Raw genomic sequence first — 20,657 nt, forward strand, 5'->3', positions numbered from 1 at the left:
AACATCATCACTGACTCAGAGAGTGGTGATAAAATAAAACAGATTAAAAAACAAGCAAAGTGGCTAAACAGTAACAACTATAAATACAAGTAAAATGACAAAAGCAGCAACAGCATCACTAACTCGCAGGGTGTTGATAAAAAAAAAAGCAACAAACAAATAAAGCAAGCAAAGTGGGTGAACATTAACACTCATTGCAACTATAATAACACCAACAGCAACAGCATCAGTGACTCAAAGGGTGTTGATAAACAAAAACAAAGGCACAAACAAAACAAGCAGAGTGGGTGAACATTAACAACACTTATTGCAAGCATAATAACAACAACAGCATCAGCATCACTGACTCAGAGAGTGTTGATAAAATAAAATAGATTATAAACATGCCAAGTTTGTGAACATTAACAAACACTCATTGCAACTATAACAACGACTACAGCAACAGCATCACTTACTCAGAGAGTGTTGAGAAAAAAAACAACAAAAAAAACAAAAACAAAACAAAACAGAAAACAGAAGTACAAGCCAAGGGGGGGAACATTAACAAACACTCATTGCAACTATAACAACAACAACAGCAACAGCATCACTTACTCAGAGGATATTGATAAAAAAAACAAACAAACAAACAAACAAAACAAGCAAAGTGGCTGAACAGTAACAGCTATCATTGCAAGTAAAATAACAACAACAGCATCAGCAACATCATCACTGACTCAGAGAGTGGTGATAAAATAAAACAGATTAAAAAACAAGCAAAGTGGCTGAACAGTAACAACTATAAATACAAGTAAAATGACAAAAGCAGCAACAGCATCACTAACTCGCAGGGTGTTGATAAAAAAAAAAGCAACAAACAAATAAAGCAAGCAAAGTGGGTGAACATTAACACTCATTGCAACTATAATAACACCAACAGCAACAGCATCAGTGACTCAAAGGGTGTTGATAAACAAAAACAAAAGCACAAACAAAACAAGCAAAGTGGGTGAACATTAACAACACTTATTGCAAGCACAATAACAACAACAGCATCAGCATCACTGACTCAGAGAGTGTTGATAAAACAAAATAGATTATAAACAAGCCAAGTTGGTGAACATTAACAAACACTCATTGCAACTGTAATAAGAACAACAGCAACAGCATCACTGACACAAAGGGTGTTGATAAACAAAAACAAAAACACAAGCAAAGTGGGTGAACATTAACAACACTCATTGCAACTATAACAACAACAACAGCAACAGCATCACTGGCTCAAAGGGTGTTGATAAAATAAAGAAATAAAAACAAAACAAGCAAAGTGGGTGAACAGTAACAACTCCCATTGCAAGCATAATAACGACAACAGCAACAGCAACACCATCACTGACTCAGAGAGTGTTGATAAAATAAAATAGATTATAAACAAGCCAAGTTGGTGAACATTAACAAACACTCATTGCAACTATAACAACGACTACAGCAACAGCATCACTTACTCAGAGAGTGTTGAGAAAAAAAAAACAAAAACAAAAAAAAAACAAAACAGAAAACAAAAGTACAAGCCAAGTGGGGGAACATTAACAAACACTCATTGCAACTGTAACAACAACAACAGCAACAGCATCACTTACTCAGAGAGTGTTTATAAATAAAACAAAAAACAAAAACAAGAAACAAAAATACAAGCCAAGTGGGTGATTACTAACAGCGCTAACAGCAGCAACAACAGTGTCTTTAGAAACAACAAACAAGTACAACAGCAACAACTGCTTTTACAGAGTATAACAATAACAACAACATGGCACTAACAACAACAAAAGGGTTGGAATAAAAACCTGTAGGCAAAAGGAGAGCTGCATTCAGACAAGATCGATTACAAAGAGGCTCTTCTTTAGGACAGAGGAGAAACTGCTTTTGAGGGACAGAGGGACTTTTGTTGTTGTGGTTGTTGTTGTTGTTGTGCAGAAACCAACAAACTTTTATTGAACCGAATATAACCGAATATAACCGAAAGTCTTGTTTGCTTCTGTTTTGTGCCATCAAGAAGGGAAAACAAAACATCACAAAACAAACGAAGCAAACGAAACAAACAAACAAACAAACGAACGAAACAAACAAAAAAAAAAAAAAATTAAAAAAATTAACAAACAAACAAACAAACAAGCAAACAAACAAAAACAAATAAGAAAAACAGAAAACGCAGTACCGAAACCTCGCCATTTTTTATCCTTCCTCAAGCTTTCTCTGGGCGCCAAAGACCGAGAAAGTTGAGCAAACGTGACGTTGAGGGGGGGGAGGGGGGTACTTAAGGACAGCAGACCGACCAATGGCACGCTTAGGAGAGACCCACGTGAATGCTACATTTTCTTTCTATGTACGCTGAATCCGCTCAAAGTCTGGAATTTCCAGCATTCACGTGTCATCACTCCAGCCACCAGATTGGCCCACACTTTGCACACTTTCAAGACTAGAAACTCACTTGTGCTCAATTTGAGCAAAAAAAAAAAAAAACTAAGTCTCGCATGGCGACAACTTTTCCAAAAGCAAACAAAGGCAAACGAAGGCAAACGAAGAAAAAACAAAAACAAATAAACAAAAACAAAACCGAATAGGGAGAGAGAGAGTGAGTCGACTCATTTCTTTCGACTGCCTTAAACGAGAAGTCTAAAACGTTTAAAAGTTGAAAACTAAGTTTTTTAAATGAACTGCACCGAAAAAACTTTACGACAGTTTAGCTGGTTAAAAACGCAGAGGAAAATATTTTATAAAATTTAAGCGTTCTAAAGATGTCCATTTTTGTTTTTGGCTTTTTTTTATTTTGGTTTGTTTCTGGCTTGTTTCTTTCTTTAAATTCTAGCGATCGAGCATATTTGAACGGTTTCATCAACCTGTCGGCGCACGTGCTCGAGAGCTAGAACTTTGATTGCTTTTGTTGTTGAGAATTGAGAATGTCCGAGCAGGTTTTTTTTATCGATTTCATCGCTTGTGGCGAGGCAAAAATCAAAACGCTTTTTGGACGAAAGAAAAGAGATTAAAAGGAAAAAAGAGAAGAAAAAAAAAACAAAAAAATAGGTTATGTGTTATGAACATTTATTTTCTCACGCGATGACGTCTAGTTTTGTTAGAGTAATTAAAATATGGTATCAAGTTTGTAATTTCTATCTTATTTTTAGTTACGGATAATTGCCAATTATGTCACGTTTAGTATACACAACGCTGTTTTCTTAATAGCAATATGATACAAACAAGTTATAAAAAAAAAAGCGTTCGCTCGATCTTCCTTAGTCAGTTGAACAAAAAGAAATTTTCACAACATATGATTGATTTGGTTGTCCTAGCAAGCTGTTTTAGCAAACGGCTAGAGGTTGCAACTGTTGTTCATTGAAAACGAAAAATCTAGCGTCAGCAACAAATTTTTGAATACATAATGTACGCAAAAGTGGCACTAACAAATGAAAATGTAAAAAAACTGTTTACCTTGATGCCAGACTCGCAGAGATGTTGTCGCTCGTTGCTATCGACTGCGAACAGCTTTGTTGTTTTTCGAAGTGCCTCTTCATTCTACTTATAGCCGAAGTTTTGGCTTCGAAAAAAAATACGAACGTCGTTAAGCTCAACGAGCTGCTTTAATTGTTGTTCGTGCGAAAACGAAATGCTTAAAACGGATAAAAGTGTTGGCGTAATTACACTTTTCGACCGCGATGCAGTTTGTCAACTCTAGCGTACTTTTTTGGCTCGTGGAGCAAAAGCCTCATGATAATAGCAAAGGCTTAAAATGTCTTAACATGTCAGCAAAGGCTTAATATGCTTAATAAACTGTGGTTAAGTTTTTGCGGTGCAGTTCATTTACAACTTAATTTGCAACTTGCTGGCACAAGCAAACGTTTATGACTTCTCGTTTAAGACAGTTGAGCGAAATCAGTCGACTCACTCATTCCCTTTTCTGTTTTGTTTTTGTTTTGTTTTTTTGTTTTTGTTTTTGTTTTTGTTTGTTTTTTTTTTTCTTTGTTTGTCTTTTGTTTAAAATGTAAAAAACTCGAAAGGAAAGTTGTTGCTTTGTTTGCTTATTGAAAGTTTTCGCCAGTTGCAAGACTTAGTTTTGTTTTTGTTTACTTATTAAAATATCGAGGAAAATATTTGAGGACATCGCATTCTAATGGTGCCTTTATAACAACATCTAACGATTTAACGTTTAATGTTGTGCTCAAAAAAAAAATTCCTTTTATATCTCTCAATGGTCTCCAACGATAAAACTGCCGACCAATCGCAACGATTAAACAGCCAACCAATGGCAGCTCAATGGTCTCCAAACAAGAGACTGCCGACCAATGGCAGCTCAGTGGTTTGAGAAGTGAGATCATTCGATTTCCTTTTATTATCTCCAGTTTGAACTAGTGCTTGGCTTGTGGTGCAGAAACTAAAACTTCCCGTTTTTTGTATTTTGTTTTGAATTTCTTTGCTTTGAGCTTTTTAATCGATCGATAGCTTTAGGAGAAAAGAAGAAACCCCTCTGACGAAGTCTTGGCTTTTTAAAAACGCTCAAATTTTGGCAAACAAATCTCATACGAAACGCTACTTTGATGTCAAGCTTTCGTTACTCCCTACTCCCTTCTAGCGGAGGGCGGCAAAAAGGTGTTGCATCCTAGAGCTAAAAGTGAGGAGGGAAGCAAGTTTTTTTTTCGTTTTGTTTGCTTTTTTATGTTTTTTGTTTTTTTGAGGGGGGAGAGTTAGAGGGTAAGGGGGTTAGGATTAGAGGGGGTTGGGGTTACGGTTTGGAAACCTGGGGACGAGGATATCAAGCAGGAGTTTAGTGTTAAGGTTAAAGGGCCCACGAGGGGCGTCCTTCAATTGTAAAATGCCTTTAGACGCACGTGTCTAGTCGTCTCGTTGCATCGACCTAGAGGAGTTTTCTGATAGATCTTGCGCTTTGGGCTCAGTTAATCGGTCTGTATCCATTGTAAACACGGTGTCTGCCGTTAGAAATCGTTAACCAGGCGTTTGTGAGCTTTAACAACCATCCTTTGAGTTTAAAACGAACGTTTCTTCAAAAGCCACTCGAGATGGAGGTACTCACGGAGGTTTGTTACGGTAACAACCCTGTGGTTTGCCATCTTCTTTCTTTCCGCAGCGTCGCAAACGCATCGGCCGGTCTCTTAGGTGACGAAAAAAACGTCTGATCTCTCGACTGGAATGCTTAACGTACTAAGATTAGTAAAGTTAGTACTAAGAGTTGCATCTGGCCGCCGTAATTTTCTTCGATGATGTCTTGAAAATTTCGTGACGTCGTTTTCAAACCTCTAGGGTCGATTTTAACCTTCGACCTTAAAGTCGATTTTAGCCTTCGGTGTGGCTCTGTACAACTTTTGCGGTGAAAAAGCTTGCGCGGAGTCTACAGTTGTATTTAGCCGACAGACGCTGGCAACGCAGAAACAGAATGACTCTTGGGCGGCGCAAAACCGAGCGTTCAGCAAATTTCTAGCATTTTACGTCAAAGCGGACAATCTGCACGACAAATAAAGCTAACTTTCTCGTTGCAACAGTTAGTCACTGGATCGTTGGACGAGTGTGTACAGCTGTTTTGCGTCGAAAGCCGACCGGTGGTCGGATGCGACTCTTCTTTTCATTCGAAAATCAGAACCTGGCCATCAGTCGTGTATCACCATCGAATGCTTAATGTAGTGATTTCTCGAAACGACAAAAGCTTGTAAAACAAACAGCTTCGCTGTACTGTTGCCTAATATGTTAACGGATGGCCAGGAACAACCTTGGTCTGTAATGAATGAGTTCGTTTTTCCATTCGAGGCACTATTTACTGCAGTTTTAAAAGTCACCTAAAGTATAAGCTCATCTCTCCATTCAAGAAAAACAAGCATCAGAGTTTCGGAAAGTTTGCATGCACGACACCACCATCGATGATACTTAAACAAACAGAAAATGAATTGCAAAACAGAACCACTGAATTGCAAAACATAACAACGGACAGCTTGTAAAATGCATGGTGATGAGCTTCTTCAATCCAATCAAGGAACCAAGCATCACAGTTTCGGCAATGGTGCATGTGCAAATCAGCAAACTGTGATACTTAATCAAACAACTTCACTGTTTTGCTTAGTTTAAGAACGGATGGCTAAGAACAACCTCGTTAGTGAGTATGAAGTCATCTCTTCATTCCAGGAATTAATAATCAGAGTTTTAGAAGTCTCTTACGTGCGATACTACTATCAACGGTACTTAATCAAACAGCCTCTCAGAATGGCCTAGTTTGAGAACGGAAGGCTAGGAACAACCTTAGTAGTGAGTCATCAGTTCAACTTTTCATTCAAGGAATTAAGCATCTAAAATCTGAAAAATAAAAAGAAGAGCTCTTTGTTAGAAGTTCTTATTTTTATTTTTCCTCAACTTCTATTTCTTTTCTTTTTTTACTTTTTTTTTTTTAATGATAGTTTTTCTTTTTTTTTATCTATTTTGTTCGTTTAAATTAATACAACAGGCGTTTTAGGTCGTTTCTGTAACATTATTTAACACTTTAAATTGTAATAAATATTTGAACAGAAGAAAATCCCTTTCGTAACGTTAAAATGTCATAAGAACATTTCATCTTTACCAAATACGCTTGTAAAAATAGTTTCACTTTTAAAGTTTGTTGTATATGTCTTTTAATTTAGTGAATCGCAATTTGGATTTTCTTAGGCGCACATCTACTTTAGTTGCTTTTTCTTAAAGAAAGGTCACCAGAGTTTTCTTACACAGCCCCTGCCAGCATAATCTTTAACAAAATACTCTTTTGAAAAGTTTTACATTGAAATAAACAAAAGCCATTTGCGTAAGTAGAGATAACTTAGAGAATAAAAAGTGCATAAACGCCTCGCTACTTTGATGAAGAAGAAACGGATGACTAAATGCAACTTTTTAATTTCGTGTGCTATCTCTTTCGATTAAGGTACTTTTTGAATATTTTTTCAAAGAAATGTTAGCGTAGTTTTCCTTTTTTAAATTTAAATCATGTTTAAAGGTAGTTTTTGAATGTTTTTTCAAAGAAATGTTAGCGTAGTTTTCATCTATTAAATTTAAATCATGTTTAAAGGTAGTTTTTGAATGTTTTTTCCAAAGAAATGTTAGCGTAGTTTTCATCTATTAAATCTAAATCATGTTTAAAGGTAGTTTTCGAATATTTTTTCAAAGAATTGTTAGCGTAGTTTTCCTCTTTTAGATCTAGCTTATGTTTAAGGTAGTTTTTGAGTATTTTTTCAAAGAAAAGTTAGCGTAGTTTTCCTCTTTTAGATCTAGCTTATGTTTAAGGTAGTTTTTGAGTATTTTTTCAAAGAAAAGTTAGCGTAGTTTTCCTCTTTTAGATCTAGCTTATGTTTAAGGTAGTTTTTAAATATTTTTTTAAAGAAAAGTTAGCATAGTTTTCCTCTTTTGGATATAGCTTATGTTTAAGGTAGTTTTTAAATATTTTTTTTAAAGAAAAGTTAGCGTAGTTTTCCTCCTTTAGATCTAGCTTATAATTCAGGTAGTTTTCAAATAAAAATTAGCAAAGTATAGTTTATTTAGCATGACATCACAAAATACTAAACTCAAAAAGGCAAGATAAAGTATAAGATAAACGTAAAATAAGATATAGATGAAACAAATGTTAGGCTGCATAAAATCAAAAACTGCATTGCCTATCATAAACACAAATGTCTAGTGAGAGCTTTTAAAGTTCGTTCTTTTCGTCTTTTAATTTGGTGAATCGCGATTTGAATTTTCTAAGGCGCACATGTCTTTCAGTTGCTTTTTTCTTAAGGAAAGGTCGCCAGAGTTTTTTTACGCAGCTCCTGCAGCATAATCTTTAACAAAATACTCTTTTGTATATCATTACATAGAAATAAACAAAAACCATATGCGTAAACAGAGATAAATTAGAACGCAAAAGTGCATAAAAAGCCTCGCTACTTTGCTATAGAAGAAGTGGATGACTAGATACAACTTTGTAAATTCGTGCACTACCTCAATGGATTAAGGTATTTTTCGAAAGTTTTTTAAAAGCATAAATAGCGTAGTCTTCCTCTTTTAAATCTAGCTTATGTCTAAGGCAGTTTTTGAATAGATTTTCAAAGAAAGGTTAGCGTACTTTTCCACTTTTAAGTTTAGCTTATGTAGCTTGACAAAACAACACACAAAAAGACAAGATAAAGTATCAGATAAACGTAAAATAAAATATAAATGAAACTAAAGTTAGGCTGCATAAAAAACAAACAACTTAATAATCTACTAGACATGTTTAAGTTGAATTAAGTAAAGTCCTTTGCGCAAATTTGGGTAAATAAGAGAGTAAAAATCCATAAAAAGAAGAAGTGGATGAGTAGATACAATTTTTTAAATTTGTGTGCTATCTCTATTGAATAAGGTAGTTTTCGAGAGTTTTTTCAAAGCAAAATTAGCGTAGTGTTCCTCTTTTAAATCTAGATTATCTCAAAAATAGATTTCGAATAGTTTTTCAAAGAAAGGTTAGCGCAGCTTTCCTCTTTTAACATTAGCTTATGTAGCTTGACATCACAGAACACAAAAAGATAAAATAAAATATAAGACAAACGTAAAATGAAAAATAGATGTAGCTAAAGTTAGGCAGCATAAAAAACCAACAACATAATAATCTACTAGGCATGTTTAAATTGAATTAAATAAAATCCTTTGCGCAAAAATAGGTATGTTAGAGAGTAAAAGCGCATAGAAAGCCTCGCTACTTTGCTGTGAAAGAAGTGGATGACTAGATACAACTTTTTAAAATCCTGTGCTATCTCTATCGATTAAGGTAGTTTTCGAAAGATTTTTCAAAGCAAAAATAGCGTAGTCTTTCTCTTTTAAATCTAGATTATGTCTAAGGTAGTTTTTGAACAGCTTTTCAAAGAAAGGTTAGCGTAGCTTTCCTCTTTTAAGTTTAGCTTATGTAGCTTGACATCACAAAACACAAAATTCAAAAAGACAAAATAAAATATAAGATAAACGTAAAATAAAATATAGATGAAGCTAAAGTTAGACTGCATAAAAAAACAACAACGTAATAACCTACTAGAATCTAATAAAACCCTATGCACAAATGTAGGTATGTTAGAGAGTAAAAGTGCATAAAAAGCCTCGCTACTTTGTTTAAGGTAGTTTTTGAATAGTTTTTCAAAGAAAGCTTAGCGTAGTTTTCATCTTTAAAGTTTGGCTTATGTAGCTTGACATCACAAAACACAAAACACTAAAAGGAAAGGTAATATAAAAGTTAATCGTAAAATAAAATGTAGGTGAAATAAATGTTAGGCTGCATAAAAGAAAAAAAAAATCGTAACATAATAATCTTCTATATATGTTTGGATTGAATTAAATGAATTCCTTTGCGTAAATATAAGCAAACTAGTGAGAAAAAGTGCATAAAGAGCCTCGCTACTTTGCTGCAGAAGTAGTGGATGACTATATGCAATTTTTTAAAATCGTGTGCTATCTCTATCGATTAAGGTAGTTTTCGAAAGTTTTTTCAAAGTAAAAATAGTGTAGTTTTCCTCTTTTAAATCTAGCTTTTGTCTAGGGTAGTTTATGAATAGATTTTCAAAGAAAGGTTAGCGTAGCATTCCACTTTTAAGTTTAGCTTAAGTTGCTTGGCATCACAAAACTCAAAACTCAAAAAGAAAAGATAAAATATATGATAAACCTAAAACATAATATAGATGAAACTAAAGTTAGGCTGCATAAAAAACCAACAACATAATAATCTACTAGGCATGTTTAAATTGAATTAAATAAAATCCTTTGCGCAAATGTAGGTATGTTAGAGAGTAAAAGTGCATGAAAAGCCTCGCTACTTTGTTAAAGGTAGTTTTTGAATAGTTTTTCAAAGCAAGTTTAGCGTAGTTTTCCTCTTTTATGTTTAGACTATGTAGCTTGACATCACAGAACACAAAGCTCAAAAAGGCAAGATAAAATATAAGTTAATCGTAAAATATAGATGTAACAAAGTTTAGACTGCATAAAAAACCAACAACATAATAATCTACTAGGCATGTTTAAGTTGAATTAAATAATGTCCTTTGCGCAAATATAGGAAAGTTAGAGTAAAAATCCATAAAAAGCCTCGATACTTTGCTGAAGAAGAAGATGACTATATGCAACTTTTTAAAATTGTGAGCTATCTATATCGATTTAGGTCCTTTTTGAGTACTTTTTCAAAGAAAAGTTAGCGCAGTTTTCCCCTTTTAAGATTAGATTATGAAGCTTGACATAACAAAACACAAAACTAACAAAGGCAAGATAAAATATAAGGTAAACGCAATATAATGTATAGATGAAACTAAAGTTAGGCTGCATAAAACAAACGGGTAACAATACTCTTCTATGTATGTTTACATTGAGTTAAATAAAATCCTTTGCGCAAATATAGGTATGTTAGAGAATAAAAGTGCATAAAAAGCCTCAGTACTTTGCTGTAGAAGAAGTGGATGAGTAGATACAATTTTTTAAATTTGTGTGCTATCTCTATCGAATAAGTTAGTTTTCGAGAGTTTTTTCAAAGCAAAATTAGCGTAGTGTTCCTCTTTTAAATCTAGATTATCTCAAAAATAGATTTCGAATAGTTTTTCAAAGAAAGGTTAGCGCAGCTTTCCTCTTTTAACATTAGCTTATGTAGCTTGACATCACAGAACACAAAAAGATAAAATAAAATATAAGACAAACGTAAAATGAAAAATAGATGTAGCTAAAGTTAGGCTGCATAAAAAACCAACAACATAATAATCTACTAGGCATGTTTAAATTGAATTAAATAAAATCCTTTGCGCAAAAATAGGTATGTTAGAGAGTAAAAGCGCATAAAAAGCCTCGCTACTTTGTTAAAGGTAGTTTTTGAATAGTTTTTCAAAGACAGGTTAGCGTAAATTTCCTCTTTAAAGTTTAGCTTATGTAGCTTGACATCACAAAATATAAAACTCAAAAAGACAAGATAAAATATAAGATAAACGCAAAATAAAATATAGATGAAACTAAAGTTAGGCTGCATACAAAACCAACAACATAATATTCTACTAGTTATGTTTAAATTGAATTAAATAAAATCCTTTACGCAAATATAGGTAAGTTAGAGAGTAAAAGTGCATAAAAAGCTTTACTTTGCTGAAGAAGAAGATGAATAGATGCAACTTTTTAAATTCGTGAGCTATCTCTATCGGTGTAAGGTAGTTTTTGAACAATTTTTCAAAGAAAAGTTAGCCTAGTTTTCTTCTTTTAAGTTTAAATTATGTAGCTTGACATCACAAAATACAAAACTCAAAAAGACAAGATAAAATATAAGATAAACGCAAAATAAAATATAGATGAAACTAAAGTTAGGCTGCATACAAAACCAACAACATAATATTCTACTAGAAAAGTTAGCCTAGTTTCCTTCTTTTAAGTTTAGATTATGTAGCTTGACATCACAAAACACAAAAAGGCAAGATAAAATACAAGGTAAACGTAAAATAAAATAGAAGTCAAACAAAAGTTAGGTTGCATAAATACAAAAACTGCATTGCCAAAAATAGAATTTGTTGTCTAGAAAGACCTTTTAAACTTTGTTTCTTTCGTTTTTTGACTTAGTGAATCGCGATCTGGTTTTTCTTAGGCGCGCTTGTTTCTTAGTTGTTTTTTTTGTAAAGAAACTTTATTCAGACGTTTTTTTTTACGCAACTCCTTTAACATTATTTTTAACAAAGTATTCTTTTATACGTGTTTACATTGAAATAAAACCCTTTGCGTAAATAGAGATAAATTAGAGAGCAAAAGTACATAAAAAGCCTCGCTACTTTGCAGAAGAAGAATTGGATGGCAAGATTCGTGTGCTTTCTCTTTCGTTTAAGGTACTTCTTGAATATTTTTTCAAAGAAAAGTTAGCGTAGTTTTCCCCTTTTAAGTTTAGCTTACGCAGCTTGACATCACAAAACGCAAAAACCAATAAGGCATGATAAAATACAAGATAAACGTAAAATAAAATAGAAGTGAAACAAAAGTTAGACTGCATAAAAACAAAAAAAAAAAAAAAAACATAATATACTTCTATGTATGTTTACATTGAACTAAATAAAATCCTTTGTGTAAAGATATGAAAAAATAGAGAGTAAGAGTTCATAAAAAAGCCTCGCTATTTTGCTGAAGAAGAAATGGATGTCTAGATCTTTTAAAATAAGGAACTTTTTGATTTCTTTTTCCGAAAAATGGTTGGAGCAGTTTTCCTTTTTTAAATTTCACTTATGCAGTTTAACATCACAGGAAATATTATTTTGCTTTTTAACAAACTCTTAAAAACATCAGAAGTAATTCTAAATGCAACTCTATTAAAAGTTTTCACAGAATAACAAAACGACTTCTTTTTTTTTTTTTTAAAGATAAAAAAAAGTTTGAACTATCTTTAAATAAGAAATGTGAGAACAGTTTAACAGAACTTCTTGTTTATTATGTCTTTAGCGAAACAGATAAAAATATTTGCAAAAGCATAGATAAAACAAACTACACAAAAGGCCCATCTTTATTGCCAAACTGAACAAACTTATCTAAACTACATAAATGGTTTCACGATATTGCCATATTGAACAAACTTTTCTAAACTACCCTCTTTTTGAATTTTTAGCTTCATGTTTTTAATTTTGTCTTTAATATGGCTTTGGTAGGAGTACTTTTGCAAGACATGAATGAGCTTGTCACTGCTATGATTTGCCAAGATGCCAAGGTAATCTTTGTACGAGCAACTTGAGCTTACATCTGTAAACACGTCTTGCAAGATGTATGCCAACACCAAAGCTGCACATCGTGGAAAACTTCTGGTGTTGAACCATTCGTTGTGGCCAGGGCAAGCATTCAGCTCTTCAACTATTTCATCTAAAATTTTACAAACTCAAGTCATAACACAAAGTGATTAAATCAAATATTCATTTGGTTCTGAAGTAAGACAAGATTTATTCTGTTTTTTTATTTATTTTTTTTTTGTTGACCTTATTGTTTGCACTGATAGCAATAACTGGTTTTTGAAAGATTACCTAAATGGCATTGGCTAACTTCTGCTTTGTTTTCCTTTGTTCTTGGCTGAGTTGATCCTGAAATAAAATAAAACCATGTTCATTTTTCTAATTCATAAAAACCATCAACAGTTTCTAAGTGTTAGAGATGATAACAAGCTGTGCATGATTTCTAACGGTGATGTTTCTAACTTCATCATTAGAAATCGGGTAGACACAACTTTCTAAAAGTGCACTTAGCAATGATGGCTAGTTTTTGTTAACAGTTAACCATCTGAAATTGTGCAAGAAGAGGTTTGTGTTTATATATCTTTGTATAAATTAGGTTTTACATTACCGATGAGTTCTTGAGTGAAAGATGGCATTTCCAACTTGATTTTTTTTCTTCTTGGATCTTTTACTTCTAAAACATAATCAGTTTTAGTATCATTCACTTGTATAAACATTTAAGCAATCACAGAATTAGTCCTGCAACAAATACATACACACTTCTGTGTTGTTTTTTTGTTTTGTTTTGTTTTTTTTACAGCTCTAACAATAACAATAGAGCAAGGAGTTGATTTGGGCATTTTCATTTTTTGAAAGCGTGTTGAGATTTGCATAAAAATCAAAAATCAAAAATCAAAAAGAATTTACCTCTGGATGTAGAGGCAAGACTTTGGCTAAATAGGCTACCAACAGATTGAACAGCATAAGGTGAGAGCTGCTTTGCAAGAACAGTACCAGCCTGTTGGACAGGAACAGCTGAAACTGGATCAGATGAAAGAAACAAACTGGGTTTGGCCAATGTTTGCTGAAAAGCAACAAGGCTAGGAGTCAGAGGAACAGAAAAGACCTCTTTTGAAGGACAGAAAGCGACTTGCTGAGAAGGAGAAGCAGAAACAGGTTTGGCAACCACTTGCTCATTAAAGTAAACTGGAGAAAGTTTTGCATGGTGTTCAATAAAATCCGGTTCATCAGGAAATAATGTTAATGCAAGAGGAGAACAAGCTGTGCCAACAGGAACAGCTAGAGTCTGATCTACATCCATACAAACAGCTTGTTCGTTAGGAACTAGTTGTGCAAGAGCAGGGGATAGTTCAAGAACTGGACCAGCGATTGTTTGTTCAGATGGAACAGACGAAACAGGAGTTGAGGTAGGTTCACACAAGAAATCTACGGCATGGTCGTTGCTATCCTCTAAAGGAACATTGTTTTCTACAGCTGGAGAAAACGGAACCACTGTGGTACAGCTGAAAGTAGCAGCACATTCTTCAGAGTCAGAACCGGAGTCTAAATCTTCCTCAAAGATGTCCTCAACCTCATGAAAACCGTACTCCTCTGCATTAGTTTGGAGCCAGTCCATCACATCCTTCTCCTTCTTTGGTGGTCTCTCAGACTTTTCAACAGTCAAAGACTCTATGACTCCGAAGGACTGTCCGATGCCCAGGGCAAAGCGCAACTCCTCTGCAGCGTTCCACTGGGACACATAAAAGCTATCCATTGTGTTCCTGCTGTGCTTCATGTAGAGTGTAGCAAACCGCTCGCGATCTTCTTTGCTGTTGTTGGCAAAGTAAGTGGCTATCGAACCGCGAATGCAAGTGGGAGTAAGACGCTTCATGGGAATGTTTACTTGGCTTTTTCTGAAGCAGGACGTCAGGCAAGAGGAGATAGCAGAGGAACCCATCTGGTAAACAGGCACTCTAGTTGCACCGAGTGTCACACATTCGTCTTTGTTGGGTCTCATCGATGGAAAAAGGGGCCTGTAGCAGTCGCTCAACTCCAAAACAGTCTTGGTGTCTGCAGCCATGTAGTGAGAGTCGTTGACAAGAAGGTCTCTGTATCTCAGCAAATAAATATCGATCAACACTTTCAAGTCGTTCGGCACTAGAATGTTTTTGGCTCCGTACTTGTATGCTGTTTTGTAGCGCTCTTGCACAATGCAATATCCACACTCACTCTTCTCAGCAGCCATGTAGTCTCTAATGTTTAAAAGAGCAATGTTAGATTTTCTTAAACTGTTAATTACAGTGACAGAGAGCAGAAGATGGTTTCGTAGAGACACAGCATTGTCTCTAGTCGGTGTAAGAGACGGCTTTCTAATCGATTCCACTAACTGTCTTACGTATGCAGACTTGCCATATTCGTTCAGCAAACTGACATTGATGATGTTGATGCATTTTTTGCTTTTCACAAGGCTCCTCCTCAAAGAACGAAAGGGCCTCAGCACTTTTTGTAACTCCTCCACCTTGCAGCGCAAACGTCGGATGGCCTCATGAGAAAGTCCGAAATAGACATTCCTGGCTTCACTGAAACGAAACAGGAGACAAAGGTAGACAAGGCGGTTGTACAACGTGTGACAAGACATGGCTTTTGTTTGGTCAAGTTCACTCAGCTTGGAATTGAGCTGAATGTTTTTAAAGTGCATGGAAAAGTATCTATCCTCCAAAACGTTGGAATTGGTGAGAGCGTTCGGGTGCAGCGTCAGCGTGCTGTCACAACATGTCAATATTTCAACAACTGCATTTTTGTAGATCTTTGCTTGTGACAAAGTGTTGTTGTTGGCTACCACAAGCCACTTTTCAAAATCTCTGAAGAGCTCATCTGCTGACTGGTAATAAAAGTGAAAAGCATCTTTGTCCAGCTGAAACAAGAGTCTCTTATCTTCTGTCAAGACGGAGGAGTTGGAAACCAAGTGCTTTAAGGAATTAAAATCAGAGTCTAGGACGGATTCGGTGTTCAGCTCTTTGTTTTCTACAGAGGTGCAGTGGTTTGCAGAAGGAGCCTCGGACGAACCAGCAACTGATGAGGGCAAGCTTAAAAGAGGATCAGAGGAAAGAACCGGAGAAGAAAAAGAGGAGGAAGGCCCAGGAGCAGAGGATGCAGAGCCTGATGCAGACGCTTGTTCAGCTACTGGCTTAATACCAAAGAAGGCAGGTCGAATAAATTGAGGGACATAGAGCTTGTCGTTGTCGTATCGCTTTGCCTCTGCAATCTTTTGTTTGATCGTCTTGGAATCGTAGAAATGAGTCTCTTTCAAGTGTATGTCCAGTCGGTCGTAATACTTCCAACATTGCAAACAGGGGTAAGGTTTTGGACAGCCGGACTTGCGTTCGAGACGAGCATGCTGAAACTTCCTGACCATTGCAGAGTAAAAGATGGAAGCTTCATCCAAAGTCCAAGAATGATCTTTTTTAGTCAAGTGTCTTTTAATGCTTGTGGAGGAATGTTTGCACAAAGGCATCGGACAGCTAACAGCGTACCTCTTCTTGGTACCATAGAAAGGTACAACCCTGTTTACGGAGCCACACGCTGCAACTAATGCGGCCCTGACTTTGTTTTTGAGCTTTAAGTCTCTCTGTTCTTGTGACTGCCTTCTTTTCTTTTTTTTCGCTTTAGAGTTCGGAGAAGGGGCAACAACAGTGTTGTTTTCTTGTGAAGAAGACATGTTCAGGTGTTTGTTTGCAACGGTTTATGCTAAAAAAAAGAAGACAGTTAGTGAGAGTGTTTTTCTTCTGCCTGCATCCTGGAATCCTGGAATGTTTACAACTGCAGGGAAGAGCTGTGTTTTTTCGAATCCTCTGCAAAAGAGAAAAAAGAAAGAAAAGAGAGCAACAAGAAGAAACAAAGTTTCCACTAGCAAATGAAAAAGAAAGTTCCACTAGCAAATGAAAAAGAATGAGAGCAACTAGCATTACATGCATGGTGGCAGCAGTGATTGCTATTATGAGAAGGAGAATGAGAAAAAAAAAAAAAAAAGAAACAAATAAATAAAGAGATGGAGTTTGAGAGGATCTCGCAACCATATGACTCAAAGAAAGAAACTGTGTTGAAAAAAGGCAAGAGAGGGCAAATAGAACTTGCTAACAAGGACAAATGACAGACATAACTACAACAGTAACAACTCTCATTGCAAGCATAATAACAACAGCATCAGCATCACTGACTCAGAGAGTGTTGACATAACAAAAAAGAAAACAAAAGTACAAGCCAAGTGGGGGAACATTAACAAACACTCATTGCAACTATAACAACAACAACAACAACAGCAACAGCATCACTGACTCAGAGGGTATTGATAAAAAAAAACAAGCAAAACAAAAACAAACAAAAAAACAAATAAAAAAACAAAACAAGCAAATTGGGTGAACAGTAACACTCTCATTGCAAGCATAATAACAACAACAGCATCAGCATCAGCATCACTGACTCAGAGAGTGTTGACAAAATAAAATAGACAATAAGCAAGCAAAGTGGGTGAACAGTAACAACTCTCACTGCAAGCATAATAACAACAACAGCATCAGCATCAGCATCACTGACTCAGAGAGTGTTGATAAAATAAAACAGATTATAAACAAACAAAGTGGGTGAACAGTAACAGCTCTCATTGAAAGCATAATAACAACAACAGCATCACTAACTCAGAGGATATATAAAAAAACAAACAAACAAACAAACAAAACAAAAACAAAAAAAAAACAAGCAAAGTGGCTGAACAGTAACAGCTATCATTGCAAGTAAATAACAACAACAGCATCAGCAACATCATCACTGACTCAGAGAGTGGTGATAAAATAAAACAGATTAAAAAACAAGCAAAGTGGCTAAACAGTAACAACTATAAATACAAGTAAAATGACAAAAGCAGCAACAGCATCACTAACTCGCAGGGTGTTGATAAAAAAAAAAGCAACAAACAAATAAAGCAAGCAAAGTGGGTGAACATTAACACTCATTGCAACTATAATAACACCAACAGCAACAGCATCAGTGACTCAAAGGGTGTTGATAAACAAAAACAAAGGCACAAACAAACAAGCAGAGTGGGTGAACATTAACAACACTTATTGCAAGCATAATAACAACAACAGCATCAGCATCACTGACTCAGAGAGTGTTGATAAAATAAAATAGATATAAACATGCCAAGTTTGTGAACATTAACAAACACTCATTGCAACTATAACAACGACTACAGCAACAGCATCACTTACTCAGAGAGTGTTGAGAAAAAAACAACAAAAAAACAAAAACAAAACAAAACAGAAAACAGAAGTACAAGCCAAGGGGGGAACATTAACAAACACTCATTGCAACTATAACAACAACAACAGCAACAGCATCACTTACTCAGAGGATATTGATAAAAAAACAAACAAACAACAAACAAAACAAGCAAAGTGGCTGAACAGTAACAGCTATCATTGCAAGTAAAATAACAACAACAGCATCAGCAACATCATCACTGACTCAGAGAGTGGTGATAAAATAAAACAGATTAAAAAACAAGCAAAGTGGCTGAACAGTAACAACTATAAATACAAGTAAAATGACAAAAGGCAGCAACAGCATCACTAACTCGCAGGGTGTTGATAAAAAAAAAAAAGCAACAAACAAACAAAGCAAGCAAAGTTGGGTGAACATTAACACTCATTGCAACTATAATAACACCAACAGCAACAGCATCAGTGACTCAAAGGGTGTTGATAAACAAAAACAAAAGCACAAACAAAACAAGCAAAGTGGGTGAACATTAGCAACACTTATTGCAAGCACAATAACAACAACAGCATCAGCATCACTGACTCAGAGAGTGTTGATAAAACAAAATAGATTATAAACAAGCCAAGTTGGTGAACATTAACAAACACTCATTGCAACTGTAATAAGAACAACAGCAACAGCATCACTGACACAAAGGGTGTTGATAAACAAAAACAAAACACAAGCAAAGTGGGTGAACATTAACAACACTCATTGCAACTATAACAACAACAACAGCAACAGCATCACTGGCTCAAAGGGTGTTGATAAAATAAAGAAATTAAAAACAAAACAAGCAAAGTGGGTGAACAGTAACAACTCCCATTGCAAGCATAATAACGACAACAGCAACAGCAACACCATCACTGACTCAGAGAGTGTTGATAAAATAAAATAGATATAAACAAGCCAAGTTGGTGAACATTAACAAACACTCATTGCAACTATAACAACGACTACAGCAACAGCATCACTTACTCAGAGAGTGTTGAGAAAAAAAAAACAAAAACAAAAAAAAAACAAAACAAAACAGAAAACAAAAGTACAAGCCAAGTGGGGGAACATTAACAAACACTCATTGCAACTGTAACAACAACAACAGCAACAGCATCACTTACTCAGAGAGTGTTTATAAATAAAACAAAAAACAAAAACAAGAAACAAAAATACAAGCCAAGTGGGTGATTACTAACAGCGCTAACAGCAGCAACAACAGTGTCTTTAGAAACAACAAACAAGTACAACAGCAACAACTGCTTTTACAGAGTATAACAATAACAACAACATGGCACTAACAACAACAAAAGGGTTGGAATAAAAACCTGTAGGCAAAAGGAGAGCTGCATTCAGACAAGATCGATTTCAAAGAGGCTCTTCTTTAGGACAGAGGAGAAACTGCTTTTGAGGGGACAGAGGGACTTTTGTTGTTGTGGTTGTTGTTGTTGTTGTGCAGAAACCAACAAACTTTTATTGAACCGAATATAACCGAATATAACCGAAAGTCTTGTTTGCTTCTGTTTTGTGCCATCAAGAAGGGAAAACAAAACATCACAAAACAAACGAAGCAAACGAAACAAACAAACAAACAAACGAACGAAACAAACAAACAAAAAAAAAAAAATTAAAAAAATTAACAAACAAACAAACAAACAAACAAGCAAACAAACAAAAACAAATAGAAAAACAGAAAACGCAGTACCGAAACCTCGCCATTTTTTATCCTTCCTCAAGCTTTCTCTGGGCGCCAAAGACCGAGAAAGTTGAGCAAACGTGACGTTGAGGGGGGGAGGGGGGTACTTAAGGACAGCAGACCGACCAATGGCACGCTTAGGAGAGACCCACGTGAATGCTACATTTTCTTTCTATGTACGCTGAATCCGCTCAAAGTCTGGAATTTCCAGCATTCACGTGTCATCACTCCAGCCACCAGATGGCCCACACTTTGCACACTTTCAAGACTATGAAACTCACTTGTGCTCAATTTGAGCAAAAAAAAAAAAAAAACTAAGTCTCGCATGGCGACAACTTTTCCAAAAGCAAACAAAGGCAAAGAAGGCAAACGAAGAAAAAACAAAAACAAATAAACAAAAACAAAACCGAATAGGGAGAGAGAGAGTGAGTCGACTCATTTCTTTCGACTGCCTTAAACGAGAAGTCTAAAACGTTAAAAGTTGAAAACTAAGTTTTTTAATGAACTGCACCGAAAAAACTTTACGACAGTTTAGCTGGGTTAAAAACGCAGAGGAAAATATTTTATAAAATTTAAGCGTTCTAAGATGTCCATTTTTGTTTTTGTTTTTTTATTTTGGTTTGTTTCTGGCTTGTTTCTTTCTTTAAATTCTAGCGATCGAGCATATTTGAACGGTTTCATCAACCTGTCGGCGCACGTGCTCGAGAGCTAGAACTTTGATTGCTTTTGTTGTTGAGAATTGAGAATGTCCGAGCAGGTTTTTTTATCGATTTCATCGCTTGTGGCGAGGCAAAAATCAAAAACGCTTTTTGGACGAAAGAAAAGAGATTAAAGGAAAAAAAGAAGAAAAAAAAAAAAAAAAATAGGTTATGTGTTATGAACATTTATTTTCTCACGCGATGACGTCTAGTTTTGTAGAGTAATTAAAATATGGTATCAAGTTT

General features: G+C 35.2%; 1 protein-coding gene across 1 annotated transcript; it reads right to left on the reverse strand.

The window, feature by feature from the left end:
- Window positions 1-12,493: 12,493 nt before the first annotated feature.
- On the reverse strand, window positions 12,494-19,795 carry LOC149892689 (uncharacterized). Its single transcript, XM_090078204.1, has 5 exons — window positions 19,723-19,795; window positions 13,635-16,454; window positions 13,336-13,401; window positions 13,020-13,076; window positions 12,494-12,861 (listed from the first exon to the last, which is right to left on the reverse strand). Exons 2-5 carry the CDS (start codon window positions 16,423-16,425, stop codon window positions 12,542-12,544), a joined length of 3,234 nt encoding a protein of 1,077 aa, XP_089934330.1. The 5' UTR covers window positions 16,426-16,454; window positions 19,723-19,795; the 3' UTR covers window positions 12,494-12,541.
- Between the last annotated feature and the right edge of the window lie 862 nt (window positions 19,796-20,657).

This window comes from Hydra viridissima, unplaced genomic scaffold (genome assembly GCF_058129835.1).
Source record: "Hydra viridissima isolate aposymbiotic clone 2 unplaced genomic scaffold, HvirCarnegie_v1 scaffold_2, whole genome shotgun sequence".
In the NCBI taxonomy this organism is placed as follows: Eukaryota; Metazoa; Cnidaria; class Hydrozoa; order Anthoathecata; family Hydridae; genus Hydra; species Hydra viridissima.

Bases quoted from the DNA above. Each gene is read 5' to 3' on its own strand.
- LOC149892689 (XM_090078204.1), bottom strand. From the start codon at position 16,425: ATGTCTTCTTCACAAGAAAACAACACTGTTGTTGCCCCTTCTCCGAAC. The intron at 13,077-13,335 runs GTAATGTAAAAC...ATTTTATTTCAG, and splicing joins TTTCACTCAAGAACTCATCG to GATCAACTCAGCCAAGAACA. The intron at 12,862-13,019 runs GTAATCTTTCAA...GTAAAATTTTAG, and splicing joins AGTTAGCCAATGCCATTTAG to ATGAAATAGTTGAAGAGCTG.